General features: G+C 42.4%; 1 protein-coding gene across 9 annotated transcripts; it reads left to right on the top strand.

Annotated features, from left to right (window-relative positions):
* The first annotated feature begins 1,597 nt into the window (after positions 1 to 1,597).
* Ist1 (IST1 factor associated with ESCRT-III) lies at positions 1,598 to 20,377 on the top strand. 9 transcript variants are annotated; one of them, XM_035442669.1, is made up of 10 exons: positions 1,598 to 1,743; positions 9,430 to 9,532; positions 10,540 to 10,804; positions 11,232 to 11,319; positions 12,474 to 12,557; positions 13,061 to 13,171; positions 14,504 to 14,716; positions 15,381 to 15,473; positions 16,924 to 16,930; positions 19,080 to 20,377. In XM_035442669.1, exons 2-10 carry the CDS (start codon positions 9,445 to 9,447, stop codon positions 19,271 to 19,273), a joined length of 1,143 nt encoding a protein of 380 aa, XP_035298560.1. In that variant the 5' UTR covers positions 1,598 to 1,743; positions 9,430 to 9,444; the 3' UTR covers positions 19,274 to 20,377. The 9 variants fall into 9 exon arrangements, 8 of the variants coding, with proteins under 8 accessions (XP_035298560.1, XP_035298558.1, XP_027261771.1 ...); XM_035442667.1 differs by having other exon boundaries at positions 16,882 to 16,930; XM_027405969.2 differs by having other exon boundaries at positions 1,599 to 1,743; positions 10,624 to 10,804.
* The last annotated feature ends 327 nt before the right edge of the window (positions 20,378 to 20,704 follow it).

Here is a 20,704-nt window from a genome sequence, read left to right as displayed (position 1 = left end):
GTAGATCAGGCTGGCTTTGAACTCAGAGATCCACCTGCGTCTGCCTCCCCGGTGCAGGGATTAAAGGCCTGCGGCACCATGCCCACCTGTCTCATTTCTTACTGGTCCTTGGCAGGGTACAGTTTGTGGCCTTTCCTGGTTATTGTAAAGATAAGGCCTATTCCCGGTATTGTTAATCTTCAGCCTGTCATGGTTGCACTGATGTTAAGTTAGGCCTCTTCATTTGCACCTTTGGTTTGGTGTTTCTAGGCACCTTAAATCTGAGCAATTAGCCCCTTTTAAAAAATGTTATTATTTTTTTTTCTTTAATGCTGTGATACTGTACTATCCTTAAAGCCAAACAACAGTCACCTTGAGGAATTTAGCTGTCCTGACAGGCAAAGATCTTGCATAGAAAGGGGGGCAGGAGGGTCTTGGAACCCTCACTTGGGTATACAGGCACTCTATATCACCTAATCTGCCCTAAATGCATGCATGTGGCCTGGGGAGGGTCTAGAGGGGCTGGGGACCACTAGGGAGTGGGCTCCATCTCATTTCTGCTGGGTAAAGACTTTCCAGGGCAGCCTTATTTGGGGGAGAGTGACCACTCACAGGAGTGTAGGGTGACTTGTTACCTATGTTCTGTAAATAAGCCCAATAAACTAATTTGTTCGTCAGGGAGAACTTACATAACACTGTACTTTGATGAGACTTAGGGAGGAGGTCGTCTTTGTCAGAGAAGAATTTTTTAGCAACAAATACCATAATCTTGTTGCAGTACAATTTATATTGCAATATTGCAAATATTTATTGTGGGAAAAATCCAAACATTTTAAGGGAACCAAATATTGTGTATTCTGGGGGTTCTGGAACCCCAGAGCTGTGAAATAAAACGCATGTTTAAAAGCCAATTACTTTCAAATCCATACAATCCTTGTAGCACGGTAACCCGCAGTCCCTGTTTTACGACTGACTCAAGACAAGCCACAATTTTGGTCTTTGTAGCTGTGTGGCCTCTATAGCAGGGCCAAGAGCAAGAGTACTGGAAGGCTCTTTCACTCTAAGCCCCTAAATTTCCGCTGAATACTGACAGAAATAAGAGCAAGTGGCAGCAGAGGTGGATCGCAGGGAGTCTTAGTGAAGGTGCAGGCCGGATAGCGTGGTAAGGCAGTAATCAGACTCGGCGTGGGAGTGGAAGGGAGGGCCAGCGTCGGTAGCTCAGAGGCCGTGGGACAGAGTCGGGTCAGCAGCGCTGAATCCCGCCTAGCCTTTCCTCAAAGGCCCTCGTCCCAGGACCGACCGACCGGCGAGTGGGGCTGGCACGAAACCCGGGATGTTTGCTAGGCAGCCTGCAGCCGGTTCTAGTCCCAGGGGCTAGAACAATCTGGGACAAGGGTATTGGGCACGAACTCCAGGAACGGCCTCCATTAACCTCACCGCGCCCCGTGCAAATGGCAAGGCACACCCCTAGCAAAGTGACTCAATTCCTCGCAAGATGTGTCACAAGTCAAGTCCCGCGCCTCCGCAGTGGGAAATAGTCCCCAGGACGTTAGGGCTCCGAGAGGGAGGGAACCGCTGGGCTCTCCCAGAGACACTTCCCGGTGCTGTGCGCGCAGCCAATCCCTGCGAAGGAGGGCGTGGCTAACACGCCCGGTGGATTCCTCCGCTCGAGTTCGCTGTGCTGAGGTCGAGGAAGTCGCCATTTTCGATGCCGAGCGGCTAATCGGAACTCTGTCTTCCGTTTTCTCGTCTGGATTCCTCCAGGTGAGCGTGCCCTCCGTAGCCATGGCAGCTTGGTCTACCTCTTCGTCCTACGCCCCGCCTTTTCCGGACCCCAGCCGTCGTTAAGACTGGGGGGTCTTGCCCTCCGCGCCGTGTCAGCGGGGAAGAAAGAAACCCCTGACAGTCGGGGTCAGGCCTGAGGTAGGGCTCGGGTCGCGGGAGGAGGTGGGGCCGCTGACACCGGTGCTGGCGTCGCTTTCCCCGGCGCCGCTTCCCGCGGGCATGGCCTGGGCTCCTAGGAGACACCCCTCTGCCGTGTAGTCGGTCGAGACTCTCGGGCAGGCCTTGTCTCCCGCCGCGGTCGCTGCGGGGTGACTCAGACATGGATAGCCGGTGTTCCCCGCGCTCCTATTCCCGGTGCTGGGGTCAGGCGTGGCACTCAGTACCTTGCACTTGAACTAGGATGCGGACCTCGCTCGGGACTAGGACTGTAAGCTGACCGCAGAGGGAGACTGGCTGCTTTCGGTCTCTGCTTAGTCTCATGTTGAACGGCTCTCAACGGAGATTGTAATTTTTTTCTTTGTGTTGTTAAGTTTTCGTGGTGTTTAGTTGTTTTATTTATTACGAAAACAACTCTGTCAATCCTGAAAAACAATCAACTATGCCGTTTCTGTCATATTTTTCCTCATGCACATATTTTCCCAGCTTAATAAAACCTTAGTTGATAACATTTATTAACGACTCATGCCCCTCAAACTCTTTTGATCTACAAACCTTCCTGGGGGAACTTCACAGCATCCTTGTTTTTAAGTCACGCAGCTTCTTAGCATTCTCACTTGATAAAAGTAAACCTCCCCTCCACCCCCCCCCCCCGTGACTTTTTGTAGTTCTTCTCTTTTGTTTCTGTGCCTCTGGTTTCTACAAGACTTGCACCTATAGAATCTCCAGTTCACTTAACTTAAGCTCTGTTCAGGATGAAGTCCCAATTACATGTAGCCTGTTGTGGTTTAAAGTAAAACTGCAAAACAAAGTGTAGTCTGTCTAACTCGTTTCAAATGTAGGAAAAGTAACACGCATTTCCGCATCCTTGCTATGCTACAAAAGTCAAAAGTTCAGGCAATTAGTATGAAAATTGTTACATAATAACTCTTCTCTGTCTTTCCTTTCTCCACCCTGCCCTCCCCCACCCCCACCCCCATCCCCACCTCATGAAATGTCCCACTTTAAAAAAAGAGGAGTCCAGCGGAGGTGTTTCGAGCCTTTAATCCCAACACTTGTTAGGAAGAGGAGGCAGATCTCTCTGTTTGAGGCCAGCCTGGTCTATGGAGCTAGTTCCAGGACAGCCAGAACTGTTTCACAGAGAAACTCTGACTCCAAAAACAAAACAAAAAAGAAAATTGTTACACAGTCATACAAATAAAGTTTTTGTAATGTGGTAGGATTGTAAATGGTAAAAGGGTAATAGTGCATAGTCCCCACCTATAACTTAAAATGTCTTAAGAACTTTGGGTGGTTGTAGCAGGCTTGTTGTCCCAGAGCTTAGATGCTGAGGCAGGATTGCCATGAGTTTGAGGCCAGCCCAGGTTAAAATGAACTCTTGTTTTAGAAAAAGCAAAGCAACCCAGTAAAGCCAACCAAACATGTAGGCACTGAGAATTTTCTTCTATGTGTTTATATTTTAATAAAAAGTTAAAGATACTTTATAATGCCTGTTCATTCCAGTATTGATGACTCCTTCTGGAAACCCAAGGTGCTTGGACTCTGAAGCCTAGTCTTTGTTGTGAATTCACACATTGTTGCTGGTTATATGATTCCTTTATTGAAATTTCAGTCTTTTTGTTTTTGTATTTTGTTTTCAAAACAAGGTTTCTCTGTGTAGTCTTGTCAGTCCTGGAACTCACTCTCTAGACCAGGCTGGCCTTGAACTCAGAGATAGATCCTACTGCCTCTGCCTCCCAAGTGTTGGGATTAAAAGGGAGCACCACCACCATTTGGCTCTGAAATTTCAGTTGATTGGTTTGGTCCTCAAATATTTGATTATAATATGTAGTATTAAAGTACAGTAAACTTGCTGGCAAACTGTACAAAGAATACTTTGAAAGGAGTTGGATTGTGTTGCTTTGAAAAGCACATCCTAGCTTCCCAGTGTGTGTTCTGCCACTGTTGCATCTCCTTTTTCTCTTGGCTCTTTGCAGCTGTGGACTCTAAAGCTGGTTGACTTTTTTTGTTTGTTTGTTTGTTTTTTGTGTGTGTATGTGTGTGTTGTAATAGAGGTTTCAAGATCACTGTCTCATTTTTCTCTTAGCTCTTTGCAGCTATGGACTCTAAAGCTGGTTGACTGGGGTGTGTGTGTGTGTGTGTGTGTGTGTGTGTGTGTGTGTGTGTGTGTGTGTGTGTGTGTGTGTGTGTGTGTGTGTGTGTGTGTGTGTGTATGTTGTAATGGAGGTTTCAAGATCACTGTCTCATTTTTCTCTTAGCTCTTTGCAGCTATGGACTCTAAAGCTGGTTGACTGGGGTGTTTTGTGTGTGTTGTAATGGAGGTTTCAAGATCACTGTCACTTCAGTATTTTGGGAGCAGTTTTTGACATAGCAGTCTCTATTTTCCTCCCCTAACTAACCTTAAATCCCCCCCTTTACACTACTCTTAATAAGAATGAAGATTTATATAGATACAGAAGGCTCCAAGGAGCTGAGTGGTGAGAAACTAAGTTTTGATTATGTTAAGGATTTGAGTAAAATGAGGAATTGACAGCTGCTTAACATGCTAAGTGAGGCTGATGATCCATATGTGACACTAATAAAAATACAAATAGCAGTACAGAATCACAGTAGGGTCTTTATGTATAAGCAGGATAGAAAACTGAAAGTTGGAATTGTGGTTGCTAGTTCATTCATTCATTAAGCTTCATGTTTCAGTTGTTCATTGTTTAGTGATGATTAGATTGTGAACTCCTTGAAAGCTGGTGTCAGCTTTTATTGAAATGTCTCTTGTTTGGCTGGGATGTAGCTTAATGGTAGAACACTTACTTAGCATATATGACCCTGAGTATCCTCATCCCAGCATGACAAAAAATATGAATTGTTAAACTAGGGAAATTATATTAGTTAAGTTTCCTAATAGTTAATCAGCATAACAAGTAGTAGCTTTTTGCAAGATGCTATGCTATACTATTTGGTTGTGTGTGTGTGACACTGGCACCAAAGAAATAACTGAAGGCCTGGGAAGGTCCAGATGATGAAGTGTTTACTGGTGACGGTGTCAGCATGTGCCTGATCTCAGTCCTGGGGCTGTAGGAACTAGAGGGTTTGGGGGCCCACTGGCCAGCCAATGTATCCAATTAGTGAAAGACCCTGTCTTGGAAATAAGGTTGAAGGAGACCCCCTAAGTTTCCTTCTCGCCTCCAAATACATGCTACCACACGAATAAATAAAAATAGTTGAAGGTGGGTATTATGCACACCTGTAAGCCTAGCATTTGGAAGGGTGAGGCAGAGGATTGTAGTGAGTTTGAGGGCAGCTTGTTTGTTTTTTGTTGTTGTTGGGTTTTTATTTTATTTTTTTTGAGACAGGGTTTCTCTGTGTAGCTTTGGAGCCTATCCTGGCACTCGCTCTGTAGACCAGGCTTGCCTTGGACTTACAGAGATCTGCCTGCTTCTATCTCCCGAGTGCTGGGATTAAAGGTGTGCGCTACCAATGCCTGGCTGACTTTGAGGGCATATTACTATATTTTCTGTTGTAACTAGTGTAGCTCATTTGGAGAGAACTTATTGTCTCTCAATGCTGGGAATCTAGGTATGTACCACTATTCTTTTTGTGTGTATGTATGAATGTTTTGCCTGCATGTATGTCTGTGTAGCATGTGCATGTGTGGTGCCCCTCATAGGCCAAAAAGAAGGCAGATTCCCCTCACAGTTGTGAGCTACCATGTAGGTGCATGGAATCCAACCCAGGATTGTCTAGAAGAGCAGCCAGTGTATGCTGTTAACCAATGAGCCATCTGGCCTCAGAGGACACCCACTCACATGTGACATACACAACATACACATATACATGCATACACATGAATAAAAATAAAAATCTTTTTGTTTGTTTTTGAGACAGGGTTTCTCTGCAGAACAGTCATGGCTGTCCTGGCACTCACTCGGCAGATTCCCCTCACAGTTGTGAGCTACCATGTAGGTGCATGGAATCCAACCCAGGATTGTCTAGAAGAGCAGCCAGTGTATGCTGTTAACCAATGAGCCATCTGGCCTCAGAGGACACCCACTCACATGTGACATACACAACATACACATATACATGCATACACATGAATAAAAATAAAAATCTTTTTGTTTGTTTTTGAGACAGGGTTTCTCTGCAGAACAGTCATGGCTGTCCTGGCACTCACTCTGTAGATCAGGCTGGCCTTGAACTCACAGAGATCCACCTGCCTCTGCCTTCCGAGTGCTGGGATTAGAGGCGTGCCCTACCACCGCTGAGCTAACATAAAAATCTTTATTTTAAAGTGTGTGTATATGTGCGTGAGGGCATGCATGTGCACATGTGTGCTTGATGCATGAGAATGCTGTAGAGATGATACATATGGCTAAGTTTTTAGACTAAGTTTCAGTGTTTATCCACTTAGGTAGAATGTAGAAATCTTACCATTATATAGGTTGTTTCACCTTCCTCCCCTTAAGTAATGGTTTTCTTAATATACATTTATGTATATTGAAAATACCATAAAAATACTGGTTTTGTTCTAAACTGTCAGGTTTAACAGAGTTGAGAAAATCAACCTATTAACTTTATTCATACAAATTTGTCATTTCTGTATCTTTACATGTGTTGGAGGGGTTGACATGTGTGATGCTGTGCGTGTTCAGGTCAGAGGATAATTTTGTGGAGTTGGTTTTCTTCTTCCACCTTTTTGTGGGTTCTGGGGTATGAACCTAGATCACTAGGCTTGCCAGCAAGCACATTCACACTGAGCTATCTCATTGGCCCTTTCTTTGGCAGTCCTTTTAGAGCAGTTCTGCTGAGTGTTGTACAAACAGTAAAATCCCAGAGACAGATATTGGGGCTCAAGCTGAAGATCAGAGAAGCAAAGCAGCCAAGCCACCCTAGAACTCTTACCTCTACCAAGGCTGAGGTAAGAGTTCTAATTGCCTACTCTGAGACCTTTCTCCTTTTTTATATACCTCTCTAGTGCAGGGGTTAAAGGCATGCAATACCACCGCCTGGCTTCTATGGTTAACTAGTGTGGCTGCTGGGATTAAAGGTGTGTACCACCACTGCCTGGCCTCTATGACTGTGGCCAGCTTTGCATTCTGATCTCAGGCAAGCTTTATTAGATCATAAACAATATTATCACTACAGCTGAGGACAAAACATTTTCATTTTTCCCTCATGTGGTCATATCTTGTTTCACTTTTAATTCTGAGGGATATTTTTGCCAGATGTAAAGTTTCTGGATTGATGGTTCCTTTTTTTTTCAGTATTTTGAAAAGGACTTTCTCTTCTTTTGGTTTCCGTGATCTTATGTGAAACTCATAGCCTGTCCCCTCCTTTCTGATTTTTGGGATCTTGGGTGTGCTTCAGTGCTGGCCTCAGATGACCCTCCCTTCTCATCCTAAGTAGCTGGGGTTCACACCACATTGTCTTCGATCATTTGAATAGATACACTATAGATAATAGGAAATATATTGCTTTTGTCTGGTTTCATTCAGTTTTTTTAAAAAAATTATCTATGACTGGGTGTCAGAAAAGGGAACCATATTCCCTGGAACTGAAGTTATGGAGACAGTTGTAAATCACTATATTGGTGCTGAGAATTAAATCCAAAACTACTTAAGAGCAACAGAAATCTTGACATGCCCCTCACCCCCATCTTACAACTCCCACTTTTGTTATCTTTTGCTTTTATACCAGTTTCCAAACAGGTGGCTGACCAGGTCATACCCCTGTACTCTAAACTCTATAACACCATTGATTTCTTTGAGTCACCAATGATTATGGATGCTGTTTGGATTTGTCAACACATATTCTGCTAGAGTATTGGGAGTGTAACTCTCAGAAACCTTTCTGTTCTCTGGAACCTGGGATTTTACACATACAATTCCTTGTGCGTGGGAAGTTTTTGGTTTGAGACAGGGTCTTGATGTCAACTTGTACCACTCACCAGGTTTACACTCTACAAGTATCTGGTTTGTTCTTTAGGATCCAGCTTAGGCTTTGCCATCTAGAGAACCTTTCATTACGATTGTTCTAAGAATTTGGGTCATTTATTTACAATAGGTTTCTCTGTTGAGGATTTGGGCAGATGTTGTAAGGACGTTGTCTTGTTCATTCTAACATGTTTAGTGGCATCCTAAGCCTCTACCCACTAGTTGGCAATAGCTTCCCCTCTGGTTATGACAGTGCAAGATGTCTCCAGTCACTCCCAATTGAGAGACTCTAGAATTATAGTCCTTTTCAAACACTATTATAGCTTGCTGGATTTTAACTATATTTTCTTCAATAGAATATAATTTTCTTGTGAGAGGCAGAGGCTCTACTTAAACTATTTTCCAGCTTCTAGCCAGAGTCTGACACATAATCAATAAATATTTGTTGAACGTATTGAACAAATTCAGCATAATGGATGAAAGTTATTTTGTGGCATACAAGTTATCCAATATAGTATGACAGTTTCTTGAGGCAATTTCATAAAAGGAAGTATATACTGTTATCTTCTAAAAGTGCTTTTTACACAGATAAATACTAGCCCCAGTGTTTGAACTTAGTTATTTTGTCAGATCTAACTTATACTTGGATAGTACTTTGTTTTAAAGTTTTGAGTCCAGAAATAAAATTGAGAAATAGAAATTGTCCTGTCTTGAAATAGAATATACAGTGGTCCTGACATCCTGTGGTGGTTATGGTGACTGTTACGGCTGTCGGTGCAGTTCTTGGTAAATAGTGCTCTATAGTAGAATTTTATAGAACAGGTTCCTGTTTATATAACTCTTTGTGTCTGAGTAAATGCTAATGATATTTCTGTGATACTGGACAGTAGTTTTTCTCAAAGGCTGAAATTTAGAAGCAGTATTTGAGAAATTAACATAGGACATTTTAAATTTGGTGATCTTTTTAAAGAGATTTTTGAGAGTTTGTTGTTGTTGTTTTGTTTTTTTAAACAGGAATACTTCCTGCTTCTTTATTTTGTTGTTTAGGGTTTTTGTTTTTTGAGACAGTTTGTCTCTGTAGCTGTGGCTATCCTGGGAACTGATTATGTAGTCCAGGCTGGCTTCAAACTCACACAGAGATCTGCCTGCCTCAGCTTCCTGAGTGTTGGGACTAAAAGTGTGGGTCACCAATGCCTGACCTCCTTGTCTTTTTAATCACCTTACTCCTGTGGTCAATACCTACATACTAGTTTTATCTATCACCAGATTTCTTCTTTTTTTTTTTTCAGATTTTATATCCACTTATTCCTATCCAGTCAGTTCTTTGAACAATGGTAAAATAATATGTAAATAAGATGTTTAGATCTTGTCATTGTATTAGAAAACCCCCTCGGGGCTGAGGGGATAACTCAGTGGTAGAGATGTGCTTAGTATATGCATAGCCCTGGGTTCAATTCCCACCACTAAAAAAGAAAAGAAAAGGAAAGAAACCACTCTGGTTTATGTTACTAGTCTGCCGGTAAGTAGTCTTAGTTCCTGAACTGATCTGGACTCTTCATTATGCTGCTACTTTTTCCAGGAGGAGCAGGACAGCATGCTGGGCTCCGGCTTCAAAGCTGAACGCTTACGAGTCAATTTGAGATTAGTCATAAATCGTCTTAAACTGTTGGAGAAAAAAAAAAGTGAGTATTGTGTCCCATCATGACCCGCGGCCCCCCCCTTTTTTTTTTTAAACCAGCTACCAACATCCCAAGCTGGATCTTTCAGGCTAGTACTATGGAGTCTTTCTCATATAGCTTGGCAGTTAGGATACATGTCTGCCTCTTGTATATAGTTAAATTGAAGCACTTTGTTGCAGACAGGGTGTCTTAGTTAGGGTTTCTATTGCTGTGAAGATACACCATGACCATGGCAACTCTTATAAAGAAATCATTTAATTGGGTGGTTTACAGTTCAGAAGTTCAGTTCATTATCATCATGGTGGGCCAGGGCAGTGTGTAAGCAGACATGGTGCTGTAGAGGTAGCTGAGAGTGCAGGCAGCAAGAAGTGGTCTGTCTCACTAGACATGGCTTGAGCATATATGAGACTTCAAAGCCCGCCTCCACAGTCACTTCCTTCAACAAGACCACACCTACTCCTACATGACCATACCTCCTAATAGTGCCACTCCTTTGGGGGCCATTTTCTTTCAAACCACCACAGAAGAGGATGTAATGCTGACCACTCTGTATTTGTAATCTCTGTATCCATGGGTTCCATATGTGTGCATTCAGACAAACACTGATCAGAAATATTGAGAGGGAAAAATGCCAATGTATTGAGTATGTACAGACTTCTTATTGTTATTCCAAAATAATATATTGTAGCAGTCATTTACATAGCATTTATATTAGGCAGTATAAGTAATCTAGAGATGGTTTAAAGTATACAGGAGACTAAGCATAAATGATCTCTCCATTCTGTACCATTTTATATGTCCGGGGCACTTGAGCCTTCTGATTGTGGTATCCATAGGTATCCTGGAACAAATCCCTCTTGGATACTTAGTTTATCCCTTCTGAGTTGGAAGTGTCAGCCTATGTCATAGTTTCATCTATGTAGGGTGAATTCTAGAGCGGTTATGATGAGAGTAGATGTGTAAGGGAGCTCTAGGATACTATAGGTTACATACATCAAGAATCTTGTCAGTCTTCTCTGTCGGGTGGAAGTCTGCCTACTGGCCAGGTTCCAGTACATTACTGCTGTGTGACTGGAATGGGGTTTGTGTCCCAGCGGAACTGGCTCAGAAAGCAAGGAAGGAGATTGCTGACTATCTGGCCGCTGGAAAGGATGAGCGAGCGCGAATCCGTGTGGAGCACATTATCCGGGAGGACTACCTTGTGGAGGCCATGGAGATCCTGGAGCTGTACTGTGACCTGCTGCTGGCTCGGTTTGGCCTTATCCAGTCTATGAAGTAAGATATCTTGCCTCAGAGGCTAAACAAATCTGGAATTTGAGAATGGAGTAATACTATCTCAGTCTACATGTATCTGCAGTAGACTAACACTAAGAGGTTACTTCACATTCCCAAGGATCTTTTTGCCTATTAGTGAAAAGAAAACAGAATCTGAAGTCCGATTCAGAATCTGAAGTCCAGGTTCAGCTTGTGTGAGGTTTTGTGGACTTGGGCAGGTCACTTAGTTTTTGTTTCTCCAGAAGCAAAATAGGGAAATGAAAAGCTAGAATGCCAATTACCAGAAGCCAGTATAATTTGTGAAATAGGTTTGGAGGCCTTCTGGTATATGATATAAAAACTATGATTTTGTTGGTTTTAAAAGATAAATATATATATATATATATATATATATATATATTTTTTTTTTTTCTTTTTTCTTCATTAGGGAGCTAGATTCTGGTCTGGCTGAATCTGTGTCTACACTGATCTGGGCTGCTCCTCGGCTTCAGTCAGAAGTGGCTGAGTTGAAAATAGTGAGTACAAGCAATTTCTGTAATGTCTGTAGGCTTTTGTTTTATGTAAGGTCTCACTGTGTCACTCTAGTTGGCCTGGAACACACAGAAATCTACCCTCCTCTGCCTCTGCCTCTGAGTGCTAGGATTAAAGGTATGTGCCATCATGGCCAGCCTCTGTAGTTTTTGATAATATTAGAAAAGTCTGATTATTTGACTGGGTATCTTGTACCTTCTGGTTTTGAAATAGGCTTTATTAAGTAGTTACTCCTTTTCAGATCTTTATGGTATAGAACATTGTTTTGAGAATTTGAACAACTTTCTAAAAGGCAGATTTATGTGCCAACTGTTGTGTCTTAAATTTTTTTTATTTTATGTTTTTATTTTCATGACAGGGTTTCTCTGTGTAGCTCTGGCTGTCCTGGAACTTGCTCTGTCTCAAACTCAGAGATCCGCTTGCCTCTGCCTCCCTAGTGCTGGGAATAAGGCTATCCCACCACTAACAGGCTTCTCTCAAATTATTTTTTAGTTGGGTGTGGTGGTCTGTGCATATAATTGTAGTACTTTGGAGGCTGAGGCAAGAGTGCATGAGTAGAAGCCGGCCTGGGCTACATTGCATGACCCTGTCTCAAAAAGAAGGGGGTGGGGAGAAAACCTTTATATGTTATATTTGCTTATTCTGTTGCTTAACCTTATTTGTATACATGGACCTAGCTGCAGGTAGACCTTTATTGGATTATTTTTATTAATAATATTATTATTTTGCACAGAGATTATAAGACTCCCCGAAAGTAGGAATAATGTCTATTTTTGTTCCTCATCAAATTACTATTTTTTGAGGATGGGAGAGGAGTTTTGAGAAAAGGTCTCCTGTAGTCCAGGCTAGCCTTGAACTGATCCTTTTGCTTCTAATTCCCTAGTTAATGGGATTACAGGTGTATGCCATCTTGCTCAGTTCATTGTTGTATTTATAGTATTTATTTTGTGTAATGATAGTGTTTGGACTTAGATTGTTGCTTTCTGGATAGATGAATAAATAATGTATATTTACCAAGGTTTTATAGGCATTGTTTTTTTAAACCCAGTCATAATGATATGTTTAATGTTGATAGGAAGAAGTGTGAAGCTGTTCCTGGGAATGGTTTCTGTTATAATTTTCTTTTTCTTTTTTGTAGGTTGCTGATCAGCTCTGTGCTAAATATAGCAAGGAATATGGCAAGTTGTGCAGGACCAACCAGATTGGGACTGTGAATGATAGGGTAATGAACATACCTGGTAAATAGGACCTAGTGGGAGAGGTAGTTTTATTACAAGCAGGGGATTGAGTTGTGTAGGCTCATGGTTGAGTCAGTTGAGGGATGTATTTTATAGTATAGTGAAGGTCAGAGGATGACTGTGTGGCCGGCAGTGCAGTCTGGATCTTCCCCTGCCCAACACCTGATTGTGGTGCTTGCTTTTCCATCTTCTGTGAGTTAGGAAGGCAGGAAGGAGAGTGGAAAGAAGGGTTGGATGAGTGAAATGGGGAAGGCATTAATGTTGAATCTTTTCTTGGTACCTGTCTCATGTATAGCTAGAGAGTGTGAAGAAAGCATGAGTCCTGTAATGTGCCTTTTGACTGGAAAAAACATAGTTCATCTTTATTCTGATCTTCTCTAATTTTACCCATAAAATGAGAATAATTAATTCTTTTTTAAAAAAGAAACAGGTTAGGATTAGGCTGGTTGTACAGATAGATGCTTCTTAACATGATCTTTTATTACAGCTGATGCACAAACTGAGTGTAGAAGCTCCACCCAAAATCCTAGTGGAGAGATACCTGATTGAAATTGCCAAGAATTACAATGTACCCTATGAACCTGACTCTGTGGTCATGGTAAGTTTATACCAGAGCACAAAAGAAAATGAGTCTCTGTGTAGGACTTCTGGTGTGTGTGTGTGTGTATATTATTTATACTAGCTGAGTTGAAATGTGTAAGCCTTTGTTCAGCTTGTACCTTCTTAACAATAAATATACCTGCAAATCTCACAGGGCACTTAATGAATGAGATTGAGAATGCACAGCCTTGACAGAAACATAAAAGCATGTTAAATTTGCCTTTCATGGAGCTTGAAGAAATTGATAATCCCCTTGTACATAGCAATATCCCAAGACCTACATTGTTGTGGAATATTTTAAATGTTCATTTATGCTGTGGAATATTTGTTTAATGATGTAAAGATGTGTTGCTTTCTTTTATGTTGCATTTGTTTAATTCTGTGCAGCTGTGTTACTTTGCCTGTCTAAAACACCTGATAGATCTAATAAAGAGCTAAACAGCCATTAGCTAGGCAGGATGAGGGATAAGTAGGGCTGCCAGGCAGAGAGAATAAGGAGAATGAGAAGAGAGGAAGGAGGGAGAAAAGGAGAAGGAGAGGAGGGCCAGCCACTCAGCAAGCAACAGAATAAGAAGTAAAGAAAGGCATATAGAATAGAGAAAGATAAAAGCCCAGAGTCAAAAGGTAGACGGGATAATTTAAGAAAAGCTGGCTAGAAACAAGCCAAGCAAAGGCTGGGCATTTATAAGTAAGAATAAGTCTCTATTTATGTGGGAGCTGGGTGGTGAGCCCCCAAAGAGCAAACATTGAAAAAATACCAAGTACACTACATAGTTTATTTATTGTGCTATGTGCAGGTAGTGGTCAAAAAGCTGAGTGTAGAGATACATGTACAACAAATTCTCTGTCCTGAATATAATGATTCAACAGTTAAATTTAATGGTGTGGTAACCAAACCTCCAGCACACAAACACCCCCGGGACAGACTGCAGCATTTTCCTTCACTTTTAGGAGTGTTAGTGTATGGAAGCTCACATACCTGAGTGTTCCTTCAGAGCTGGCCCTCTGTGGAAGAAAGTGTTCTTTCCAATTTCTTCCCGAATGTGGCCAGGACAGGGAGTTTTAAACTCTCTACATTCTGTCCTCTTCCTTCTCGTGGAGACCTTTGTAGACTTCCTTTTTTCCTGGGGAATTGTCTGAGGCTGTGGTGGAGCATTCAGTGTAGTGTTCTCCCCACTTCCTTCACTCTTCTTGCAGGTGCTTGCTGATGCTGTGAGCACTCCAGAGCAAACAACTTTTATGCTTATGTGTATGTCGTGTCCCGTGTCCCTAGACTTTCCTAGGGAACGTGGTTGTGGACATGGATTATGTGCTTGTGTCTTTTTCTTAGGCAGAAGCTCCTACTGGGGTGGAGACAGACCTTATTGATGTTGGATTTACAGATGATGTGAAGAAAGGTGGTCCTGGAAGAGGAGGCGGGGGCGGGTTCACAGCCCCTGTTGGTGGACCTGATGGAACAGTGCCAGTGCCCATGCCTATGCCCATGCCCATGCCCATGCCATCTCCAAATGCTCCCTTCTCATATCCACTGCCAAAGGGACCAGTAAGTATGTGCATATAAAGATAGTATGGACGTAAGCTTTAGAAAATGTTGCAGAAGAGGACATATGGGCTCTATAAACACACTGAGGAATTGTAGGTTGCCAGGAATACAGAACAATAAGAATATTTGTATTCGCTGAGTAACCAAACGTGTATTGAGGAACAATATCAGATTGAGGGAAGTCCTTGGCTTCTGCTCTAAGTACTTAAGTAGACAAATGTAAATATAGTGGTAGGAAAAGGTTACTAAACTCATGGGTACCTGTTGCAGTAATGCCAGTAATTTTGTTTGTTTTGGTTCTGAAAATGAAGACTTCCCTTTATTACCAGGATGAAAAATCTTTGTTGACAGGATGTTGGTTTTACAGTAGGTTATTTCTAAGGTGAAAGTGATTGAATTTTTTCTTTGGAGACAGACATAGAATCACTTGATGTAGTAATTTGAGAAATAACCCTTGCAGATCTTTAAGCTTGTAGTTTTCTGACCACATGTGATCTTTTTGAGCCTTTCTTTCCTTTGAGGATCTTTATATACATACATACATACGTACATACATACATACATACATACATACAGTGTGTGTGTATTCACACATATTTCTTCCCATCCCATACAGACATTACAAATTGGGAGCAGTGTTTCTGATACTGCTTTTCTCTTGCAGTCGGATTTCAGTGGATTGCCAGTGGGGACTTACCAGGCCTTCCCTAACATTCACCCACCTCAGATACCAGCAACTCCCCCATCGTATGAATCTGTAAGTGCCTGAGCCTCTTTGATAAACGGCAGGAGAATGAATCCCATGAAGAGAGCAAAATAATAACAACAGGGAAGGCAAACTTTTGATCAACTTAGTATGGGTATTGCTCTTGCTTTGGGATTCTTTGTTGCTTTCATACTGCCCTGGAGATGGGGAGTACTGTTGGTGGCATTTGTGGTGGGCATGCTATGTCAGCACTGAAGCCAGGAATCAGGAAGGAGCTGCTCCTAGGAAGTTACAGTACTCATGGGCATGGTGGCACATGCCTGTAGTCTCAGCACTTTGGAGGATCAGGAGTTCAAGGTCAGCCTGGACTACATGAGCCCATCTAAAAAAATGTGAAAAAGAAAGTTGTAGTGTCCTACTAGAGCATTTAATCTAGATATATGTTTTTTTTTTTTTTTTTTTTTTTTTTTTTTTACTAACTAGTCTGAGAATCATATTGGGCCACTCTAATATATTAGAATATATTTATTAAAATATCAGTTTTTTAAGTTTTTAACACTCATGGGGAAGTGGTAATGGTATTTGACTTAACTAAAAGTGTCCAGTTAGTTGTTTTGGGGCTGTAGCATTGGTTTCACATTTTCTTACAGTTAAAAAATAGGAAGAGCAAACCTGTGACACAGGTTTGGGAGCTGAAGCAAATAGATCACAAATATAAGACCTTGTTTCAAAATAAAAAGTAAAAAAATGTTGGGAAGTAGTTCAATCGTAAGGCGTATGTCTGTCATGTGGGAGGCCTCAGGTGCAGTCCCCTAGTGCTTGGGGGTTTGGGGTAAGTTGTGTAAATGGCTCATGTAGTAAAGATGCCTTGAGCTCTTTGTAACAGCAGCTCTGCTTCACAATTACTTGTGTTCTGCCAGTCTTACATATACATACCAACCCATTGAGAGCTGTTTCCAGCTTAGGTTTACTTAGAAAACAAGTTGGTATGGAATTTGCTATGTAAATTGCTCACCTAAGAAGCTCTCCCTGATCCTTAGATTGCTTATCATTCTTCCCAGTGGTTTTCATCTCTAGCTAATGTGTTTTCTCCTGAAACTGAGTCTTTCTCATGCTTAGTATTCCATGTATCAAAACATGGCCAACTGTTCATGGAATGAGGTGGATCTTTTATCAAGGGCCTTGTTTCTTGTAGATTTACTAGTTTGCTTTACCTGGAAGCTGAAAAGTGTCACAGTGTGGTTTCCTTTCTATGCTTAACAGTTCAGAGGTTGGCATGGTGTCTGTGTGGTTCAGGGAAGCATGGAGAGACTAGGAGGCATTTTCCTAGGAGCACATTTTTTTGCTTTTGGTGAACAGCTTAGCTTTTGGAAAACACAGGAGCTGGTACCAGTATCAATACTTTGTCTAGAGATGTCATTTACTATCTTTTCCTTTGGTAACAATCTGTGTTTTACAGGTTGATGACATTAATGGTGATAAAAATATTTCTTCTGCACAGATTGTTGGTGAGTGTTTCAGAAAGCTTCACGGCTGCTGAACCTTCTTCTCTTCCTATTCCTCTCTCCATGGTCATGGCATTCCATCCATGGTCCATGTCCTCCTTTCAGTGTAATGTGTCTAACACAGAACTCAGAACTTCTTACTTTGAAACAAAATATTTTCCCTATCCCCGATCTTCCAAGTTCTATGTTTTATTTTTAGTCACCTAAGTTTTTTTTTTAAAGATACAGTTTTATTTTTCAGTATGTATATGTTTGTGGGTTTGTACACGTGATTACAGGTCCCTGTGGAGGCTGGAGGACCCTCCTGGGGCTGTAGTGTTATGGTTTTTTCTCCCTCTCCCTCTCCCTCTCCCTCTCCCTCTCCCTCTCCCTCTCCCTCTCCCCTCTCCCTCTCCCTCTCCCTCTCCTCTCCCTCTCCCTCTCCCTCTCCCTCTCCCTCTCCCTCTCCTCTCCTCCCTCCCCCTCCCCCTCTCCCTCTCCCCCTCTCCCTCCCCCTCCCTCCCCTTCCCCCTCTCCCTCCCCTTCCCCCTCTCTCTCCCCCTCCCCTCCCTCCCATTTTTTTGTTTTTCCAAGACAGAGTTTTTCTGTACAGCCCTGGTTGTCCTGGAAGTCAGTTTGTAGGCTGGCCTCAAACTCAGAGATCTACCTGCTTCTGCCTCTCAAATGCTGGGATTAAAGGCCTGCCGTGTGTGTGTGTGTGTGTGTGTGGGGGGGGGGGGGGGCAGCCTGGCTTGACAGGTGGTTTTGACTTTGGTGGTAGGAGTTGAACTTGAGTCTTATGGAAGAGTAGCATGTGCTCTTAATGCATGAGCCATCTCTCCAGCTCTCCCTCACTTAAAAAAAAATTTTATTATTTTGTGTATATGGTTGTATTATGTCTATGCTTATATGCATGCTGTGCCCCTGGAGACCAAAAAGAGTATTGGATCCTCTGGAACTGGAGTTAAGACAGTTGTGAATGGCCATGTGGGTGCTTGACCCTCTGGAAGAGCTTTTAATCACTGAGCCATCACTCCAGTCCCCAACCCTAGCTGTTTTTTGAAGAGACTATTTTTTTGGTGTGTTGGTTAGGTTTCTATCGATGTGATAAAACACCCTGATCAAAAGCAACTTGAGCCGGGAGGTGGTGGTGCACGCTTTTAATCCTAGCACTTGGGAAGCAGAGGCCGAGGCAGGTGCGTCTCTGAGTTTGAGACCAGTCTGGTCTCCAGGACAGGCTCCAAAGCCCTGTCTCAAAAAACAAGCAAGCAAACAAACAAACAAATAAACAAAGGCAACTGGAGGAAGGGTTTATTTTGCTTACATTTCCACATCACAGTCCATTGTCAAAGTTAGGGCAGGAATCTGGAGTCAGGAACTGAAGTGGAAGCCATGGAGGAAAGCTCATGGCTTGCTTAGCTTGCTTTCTTGAACCACTCAGAACTACCTAGCTAAGGAAGGCATTGTCCCCACAGTGCTGGGCCTCTTTCATTAATCTGGTGGGTGTATTTTCTCAATTGAGATTCCCTCTTCCCAAATGATTTTAGCTTGTGTCCAGTTGATATAAAACTAGCCAGCACAGAGGTAAAATAGGCACAAACAATAAGGGTGGATTTTCATAAAGTAAGCATGTTTATGTCGTTGTTCAATAAGTTAAGAAGTGAAGTGCTGCTAGAGAAGTTGGGTGCAGTGGTGCATCTCTAATACCAGCACTGGGAAGCTGGAGCCATAAGCTCAGTGGTGGGTCATTTGCCATGCATGTGCAACTCCCTGGATTTGATCTTCAACATTGAAAGAGAAGGGGGAAGGCTTTATACAGAATAGACCATTACATCAAATAGTATCAGTATTAATGACTTTGGACTTCCTTATCCTCTTGCTTCAACCTTCCTAGTACTGGCCATAATAGGCGTAAACCACCATTCCTGGTTGTATGCAGTGCTGGAGTAAAGCCAAGAACTTTGTGTATGTTAGGCAAATACTCTGCCAATTGAGCCTCTCTTGCAGTTTGATTTTTTTTTTTTTTTTTTTTTTTTTTTTTTTTTTTTTTTTTTTTTTTTTTTGTCCTCTGCCAAAAGGGATTGTGGGGTTTTGGGTGGTGGTTTTGTCAAAGGATGACTGAGTCATTTCTCTGCTATTTGTAACGTTGTACTGTTTGCCCTGGTTTAATTAGGACCCAAGCCAGAAGCTCCTGCAAAGCCCCCTTCCAGACCCATGGATAATTACAACAACTTTGTACTGCCAGAGTTGCCGTCTGTGCCAGACACACTCCCAACAGCATCTGCTGGAGCCAGTACCTCTGCATCAGAGGACATAGACTTTGATGATCTTTCCCGGAGGTTTGAGGAACTGAAAAAGAAAACATAGGTTTCTTAAAGCAGGCAATATCCACAGTCTGGAAGTTGAGACTGCATAGTTCTTCCTTATAACAGTGAATCTCTATGAAATTCCGTTTCATCTGTTAACCATCACTGAGCACTCTTCCTTGGGGCTCTTGCTGCTCTACCAATTGTGTTGCTTTCCAGTTCTCTAGTGATAATGAGAGACTAACAGCTAGAGATTCTGGCTGGCTTCTGGTGGCTGTTCACCTGTCTTTCTGTCACATGGATCCTTGGTTCACTCCTGGCCATTCCATTCCCAAAGGAGTGAGAAGAGAAGTATTGTGGGTAGAGTTGCCAAAGATGGCTGGACCATGGAAGAGACTACCCTATGATATGTCTCAACCTTGTCTTGTAAATGCATCCTTCTGCATGGGGGTGATTATAGAGAGAATCAAGGCCACCATGTGTTTTCTCAAATGAGTTAGATGGCTCAGGAAGCCACTGTCACGGTTCCTGGAGGCAGGACCCTCTCATTGACATACACACTACTCCTTGCTGCAGGGCACTGTTCCACCTGGATCCAGTTGCAAAGTTTGTTTGGAAAAGTTCTCTCTTAGTTCTACTGGATTCTCAGGGAGCCCTCTGTGGCCTTTTGCTTTATTTTGAGTGCTGTGTTTCCCTTTTAGGAAAGAGCAGCACTATAGAAACTTGTTTTTTCCCATAGCATGTTAGGAGAGAAGCATAGGTCTCTACCCAAGCTTAGGGTGGGCTTCCAGTTGCCTTAATAGAAGTACTCAAGTCTCTTGGGTAGAGATCTGGAAGCCTACAGGAAAAGAGGGGTACATTTCTTCATTGGAAAACTTTTATGATTAAGGGAATCTTTACAAACTGATACCTTAAATTTTAGTGCCATGTGGCTGTAGCTCACTGCTTTCCTGGGTGGTTGTGATTCTTCATTACAGTAACTTATGTGCATCTTGGCTCCTTAGCCAAGGCCACTCTTCCAAGAGGTTAGCTTTGGGACTGGAAGATGAGATTTTTGCTTATGTATAATATTTCTGTATATACCTGTTTCAAGCAACTTCATTGTTTTTGATTGATTTGTCTCATAGCTCAGTGGCTGCTAATAAAGATCTCATGTTCTGCTTTCTCTAGTGTTGGTCAAATGAATGGATTTTAGTGGAGAATATTTTACCTAGGTGACCATATTAGTCTACAAGCCAGATCCAGCCTTCACTTTCCTCTCCCTTAGGACTGCAGGCATCAGGAGCTGTTGGGGCTCATTTCCATTCCTGGATTTGAGCAGGTAGCATCTATGAATTTGCTTGTCTGCTACTCTATTTTTAGTAAGCTGCAGTTGAGCTCACTCTTGGCATGAGTGATGAGCATTCTGTTACCTGCTGGTTGTCAATGTAGCTGGTTTGTGCTATGTACTTAGGGTATGATAATGGGATTTAGAATCTTCACTAACACTAAG

Source organism: Cricetulus griseus, chromosome 3 (genome assembly GCF_003668045.3).
Source record: "Cricetulus griseus strain 17A/GY chromosome 3, alternate assembly CriGri-PICRH-1.0, whole genome shotgun sequence".
Lineage (NCBI taxonomy): Eukaryota > Metazoa > Chordata > Mammalia > Rodentia > Cricetidae > Cricetulus > Cricetulus griseus.
This window is presented reverse-complemented; position numbering and strand designations above follow the sequence as displayed.

Excerpts from the sequence above, each read along its gene's own strand:
- Ist1 (XM_035442667.1), top strand. The coding sequence starts at position 9,445 with ATGCTGGGCTCCGGCTTCAAAGCTGAACGCTTACGAGTCAATTTGAGA. Across the intron at positions 11,320-12,473 it reads AAGTGGCTGAGTTGAAAATA|GTTGCTGATCAGCTCTGTGC; the intron begins GTGAGTACAAGC and ends TCTTTTTTGTAG. Across the intron at positions 14,717-15,380 it reads ATCCACTGCCAAAGGGACCA|TCGGATTTCAGTGGATTGCC; the intron begins GTAAGTATGTGC and ends TTTCTCTTGCAG.